Source organism: Galeopterus variegatus, unplaced genomic scaffold (genome assembly GCF_000696425.1).
Source record: "Galeopterus variegatus unplaced genomic scaffold, G_variegatus-3.0.2 Scaffold5075, whole genome shotgun sequence".
Taxonomy (NCBI): domain Eukaryota; kingdom Metazoa; phylum Chordata; class Mammalia; order Dermoptera; family Cynocephalidae; genus Galeopterus; species Galeopterus variegatus.
This window is the reverse complement of record NW_007731186.1, coordinates 116193-122034: the sequence shown is the minus strand read 5'-3', so window position 1 is coordinate 122034 and position 5842 is coordinate 116193. Positions and strand designations below refer to the sequence as shown.

Below are 5842 nucleotides of genomic sequence, written 5' to 3'. Positions count from 1 at the left end.
CCCGGTTTTTGTGTGTGTGTGTGTGTGTGTGTGTGTGTGTGTGAGTGTGCTGGAGATTCTTCTTAACAGAGTTCTGCATCGTGGACTTTGGACATTGAGGAAACAGATCACCACTCTCACCCCTTGTTTTGCAAATGAAGAAAACAAAGCCAGGAATAAACGACTTCCTTGAGGTCACACAGCCAGGTAGAGCAGAGCTGGGACTAGCACCCAGACCTCCGACTCCAGGGTGTGCTCCTGAGTCCTCAGAGGGGGGACAGCCCTGGGCTGCTTTATCTTCAGCTGTCTCTGGCTTGCCTCAGCCGGGGCCGGCCACACAGCACGAGGCTCTGGCTGCTGACCCGTGGCTGGCAGTGCTCCCCACGGGCTTTCCTGGTTCTGGGGTAGCTGGAGCTTCTCCAGGTGGAGTTGAAGAGGGGAACGGGAGACCGACTGCTTATGCATATCAGTGGAGCGGGACCCAAGTTCAGAAGTGGCGACAAACTAATTCCCAAACAACTCGAAGGACAAACAATAAAAATTCCCGTTCTTCAGACACAAACTGAAATGCCAGTTAGGGACGGTACAGAACTAAAATGGAACATGTAGACTCCGGGAGCGAACACAGACGTTTTGCTTTAAGGTGGGTAAATATCCCGGGCGTCCTGGAGAAGGGCTGTTGTTAGGGACATCTGCAAATGATGGAAGTGATCTTGAGCGTCTAACGTGTCTGCAGTGATTTCTTTACCTGCTTCTCTATTTTTGGTTTTGAAATGTATTTGCCTCCAGTACTCAAGAAAGAAGGGATGCTCTGATGTCCCGACTAGCCAGATCCAAGGCTGAGATGCTGTCCAGCTCAGACTGGACCCCACAGTGAAAGTCCAATATTAATTCCATGCCCCCAATAATAGAGGAGCAATGGAGTCTGGTTCTTTCTGAAGAAATTGGGCCAAGTGAGCCACGGTCAACAATATTTCCCACGTGCTATCACTTGCAAGATCTTCTCAGACATTGAAAGGAGAGTGACCGCAGACTAACTTGACCACAAGGTCCCAAAGCTCAGGACTGAGCGACAGAGGCTGAAAAGGAGATGCTGACCACAACCGTTGTGCTGGGTTTTGGAGACTCTGAGCCTGTATGTTTTCCTACCTTTATTAAGCATCTATTGTATACTAGAGACTGTAGACACAAGGGACTGTACAAAGAGCAGACAGACAAGACCCCGTTCTGGTGGGGGAATAATAAAAATAGTCGTGGACATTCACAGCTCTCACTGGGTGCCTGGCCAGGCTCCGGGCACCTTTTCACAGATGAACTCCTCAAAGTTCCCAGTGAGCCCATGTGGAAGGGACCAATGGGCACGAGGCCACTGACATCGAGAGAGGGGGGGTGCAAAACAGACTCGGAGAAGGACCACGGGACACAGAGAGGTCAGTGCTTTCCTACCAAAAGGGCCCACTCTGGGTAGGAGCCAGCCAGGAGCCCGGAAAGGGGACATTTAAGCCGACGCCTGGTGGGTTCTGAGAGCCCCGTTACTGGACCTAAGCAAGCAAGCTGGGACCCAGCCCCATCCTTCCGTTCTTTGTGCTCTGGGTCAGGCTGGAGGTTCCTGGTAGCAAATCTCTTTCTACCCTTTCCTCAGCCTGCCCCGCCCTGGCCGGTGGCCACAGTCACCCACAGGCACTTAGTCCACTCCAGGACAAGTTTGCCCATTTTTACATGTTTTCATGAGAAGTTCACTTTATGCTGTCAGCTTAGGAGTCCAAAAGTAAATAAACGAGGCTGAACAATGATTAAAGTTTGTGATCAGCTTTTTAAGGGAAACTGCTGCAAAACTTCATGTTCAAAAGGATTTAAATAGATGTGCAGGGCTCTGAGCTGACTTTCTGAGCTCTTTGGAGTGTGGAAGGTGGACCTGGTCGTTGCTAGAGCCCAGCCACCTGCCAGGCCCTTAGACATCTGCTGGAGCCTGCCCAGTCCAGGCTGAGAAGTCACCGTGTCTGGGGCCAGAGCTGGGTTCTGCCCACAGAACTGTGGCCAGCGGAGCGGCAATAGCGCTCACCCCCTTTCCTGTGACGGTGCCACAGTTGAGGGTCCCCAGTAAGCAGGACTGCTCTGCAAGTGGGAGGGTTTTGGAAGGAGTCTGTTGGTGGAGGTGGGGGGTCCTGTCTCCCAGGAGAAGGCGGTGATGGCTGCAGGGACGCTGGCACCTTCCCGCCCCCGCCTGAGCTGCCAGACCAGCAGCCCTGGACCTTGGACCCTCTGCAAAGCGCGCAGGGCCAGCCCCGCTTTGGGGACGAGGGACTAGCGCGCCCTTCAAGCCACCGCGTCCACGCGGTCTTGCGCCCGTGTCTCCTCCCGGGCAGACACTCGGAGGGACCCGATTGCAACCGGCGAGGGCGGCCCGCGAGGCAGTGGGGCAGCGGGTGGCCCGACTTGGGGGTGTCGCTCGGCTCAGGGGCGGGGAGGGCGCCGGGAGGGTGGGGCGGGCTGGGCGGGCCCCGCGCTCCGGCGCTGCCTCCCCGGAGAAGGGAGAGGCTACGAGAAGGTGCCGGGTGCCAGGGCTGGGGCTCCCTCCAGCGGGCTCCCCAGCTCCCTTCTCCCCTCCCCGGGATCTGAAGGCTGCTGGGTCATCTGGGCATCTGGGGCCCCAACACCGAGCCCCGCCGCCTTCGGGCGAGTCTGCAGGCCGGAAAGGGGCCTTTTTGAAAATCATCTCAGTGCAAGGGCTTCAGAAAAACAGCAAGAGCAGGTCCCCCAGAATCCAGACTTGATGACGAACCGACTGACGGTCGTTGAGGACTGTCAGAAACCAGCAGCGGTTGACCGTCAGCCTGTGGTGAGGCTGGAGGCACGAGGGGTGGGGCGCCAGGGACGCCCTGCTGGGGGGTGAGGGACAGACCCAGAGGGCTGGGTCCAGCCGGAGATGTGGGTGTCGGTCCAGAGACCGTGGCATCAGCACAGCCCCTGACCTTGCAAAGCTTCTCTCCTTCGTCGACCCCGACGGGCCTCTCTCCCCCTCTCCTTTCCCTGCTTCAGGTCACCCACGAGGTGAGCAGTGTGGCTCGGTCGTAGGTGTGTGTGCGGGACGCGCCGGGTTGGCAACTGGCCCACACCCGCAGCCACCAAGCCAGGAGTCTGAAGTCCAAACGGCTCTGAAACCCCAAAGTTTTAGCCCAAGTTTGACACCAAAACTCATTTGGTGGCAAATCCTGTCCTGAACTGACATGAGGCTGGTTTTGTCTTTATCTGTCCTACTTCGGGGGCCTATTTATAGGTTTCCTGCAGGGAAAGTCTCCAGACCCACCCACCCAGGTCCCTATTTGCACCACACCCTCTTTGTAAAACCTGAAAAATTCTGATCTGGACCCGTGTCGGCTCCTGGGGTGTGGGGTAAAGGCTTGTGTGCCTGTTTTCCTGGGCAGGGAAGCTGGAAGGCCACACTCCAACCCGGAGGATGCCCTCTGAGCCGTGCCGTCCCTCCCATCCCTTGCAGAGGGCGCTTGGGGCGGGCGCCGCAGGGTGATAGATGCGCTATCGTAGGCGAGAGCTTCGCCGTCTGCTCTGCTCCCACCTCATCTTCTCATTAAGAGCAGTCATCTTCTTGCTACATTTTAAAGTTTACCAGTTTAGGTGACTCTGTCCACGTGCAGATGCTGGGCTCAACCTTGGCTTTAGCCTGGCAGTGACAACATGGCGCAGGTCGGAAGGACCTCCCCAAGGTGGAAAGGGCCAGGGAAGCAGCTGCCAGCTCAGCCCTTGGTGGTGACCTCCTGACTTAGCTTGGTGCTGTCCACAGGGGGTCTCCTCTGCCATCAGTTTCTGTGTCCCCTCCCGTCCAGAAACCAGGACAGCCACCCTCCTTCCCTCAGTCTCTGGGTCCTCATCTCTGGAGCGGGGTCTGAGGACACAAGGACCTGTTCTGGCTGTCACCCCTCAGTCCAGATCCCAGTGGCTCCTGGGGGAAGGGCTGGGTGGGATAAGAAGGGGTGCACTGCTGCCTTTGTGGGTTAGGTCCCAGCACCTAGAGACCTGCACACACAGAGGCACCGAGCTTGCCGACTGTGTGCCCGTGGGGGGGCCCTCCTGGCTGCTGGTACCCCCTCCCTGGAGAAGCAATGCCACAGCCAGCGCGTGGTTGTCACAGCACTCCTCTTCGCCTTGGTAACTGGGATGCTGGGGAGGCGTGTGTCGCTCTAAAAGCAGCGCTATCAGGATCTGCGGGCTCGTGTGCACGGTGGAGGCATCCTCGGAGGTAGGAGGACCCCGCTGCCTTGCTCAGCTACACCCACCTTCCCTCTCTGTCCCCAGAGGCACAGATGAGAGACAGGGTGGATTTGTTTCTGAGCGGGGCCTGCAGGGGAGGGAGGCCTATGATGCACCGAGAGCAGCCCACGGTGGACGCTGCCATGTTTCCACGGTGCCTGCTCTGCCCCATGACTCTCAGTTCCTAAAGTCGAGTGTAGACTTGGAGCTTCTCCAGGGCACTGCTGGGCTCCAGGGCCTCTAGGTGAGCAGCCACCCTCTCTCAAGGTCTCTGTGGCTTTACAGTCAGTGAAGACATTCCTGTCCCATCTGAGCTCCCTAGATGCAGAGTTTGTGCCCACTCACCCCTTAACTCTGCCCGGCCTGGGCACCCCGAATGGAGTGCAGGAGAGTGGGGCCTTCCAGAGCCGGGAGTCCAGCATGAGAACATCCTCCTCTGTGCTCCAGCCTTTCACATCTGTTCACAGCTGGAAAAATGACCAGCCAGGCGAGAAATGACACGGGTTGTGGGGGAGCCTAGTCCCCTCTCGCTCCCTGGAGACGGCAAAGGCTGTCTATCATGCTGCCGCTTCAAGGGGAGCTTCGGGCTGGGGGTGGGGGGCTTACTCCCGGCTGTGACTTCTTGCCCCAAGCAGGCCTGGGACTGGGGTGGAGGGAAGGCGCACCTGCCTGTGCCAGCGCCCTGAGAGGAGCAAGGGGCGGGACCCAGGAAGCAGGTGTCCTTGTGGCCTCGTTCCAGGCAGGCTAGATGGCAGCTGGGCTAGCCCAAAAATAAAGCCTAATTCAAATCCCTTTAGATCTGACCTTCACAGTGACTTCCATCTGCATTTTTATTTGTGCCTTACTAGGGGCCAGGACTTAATTTAATTTCGTCTTACACTTGTTTACCAAAGCGACTGCCCTGTCCCCAGCCCAGCACCAGGCCATCCAAGGGGACCAGTGGGGAGCAGTGATTGTCTGTATGGCCTGCAGCTGCTTCTCTGGCCCAGGATGAGGTGCCAAAGCGGTCGGACAGGATAGATCTGGGGTTTGCAAATTTTGCTTAACTAAGGAACATTTGGTTTAAAGTCAACTTCTTCCAAAGGCCAGTCTATGAAACAGACAAAAGAAAAGTGGCCCTGACTGAAAGGGGAGGGGGGCTTGGCTGCCTCCCAAGCCCAGGCAGCCCTGCAAGCTTCTGGGACCTGCCTGGGAGTGAAGTGCAGGACGTGTGTCCAGGCAGGACGCAGGGCAAGGCCGTGTCCCCCACTCCACTGCCTCCCGCTGTTTCACCAGAGTTGCGTGTTTCAAACGTGAGTCTAATCACTTGGCTCGAAGTGCAGGACGTGTGTCCAGGCAGGACGCAGGGCAAGGCCGTGTCCCCCACCCCACTGCCTCCCGCTGTTTCACCAGAGTTGCGTGTTTCAAACGTGAGTCTAATCACTTGGCTTCTCGTTTGGAGCCCTGGTGTGGACCCAGATGGAGATCTTGGACCCATCCCTGCGCACAGGGCCCTCTGCAGTCACCCCCAACACCTGCAGTCCCCACTGAGCCCGCACTGCCACAGCCCATGACAGGAACGCTGACTGTCCCCTCCTACCTCCCCCGACACTCAAGC

At 57.7% G+C, this 5842-nt stretch overlaps 1 protein-coding gene across 1 annotated transcript in view; it reads left to right on the top strand.

The window, feature by feature from the left end:
* Positions 1-4097: 4097 nt before the first annotated feature.
* Positions 4098-5842, top strand: part of GABRD (gamma-aminobutyric acid (GABA) A receptor, delta) — a 10627-nt gene continuing 8882 nt past the window's right edge. The window contains exon 1 of the mRNA XM_008588863.1: positions 4098-4234. Coding sequence (XP_008587085.1) covers positions 4098-4234 — 137 coding nt within the window. The remainder of the gene's footprint in view (positions 4235-5842) is intronic.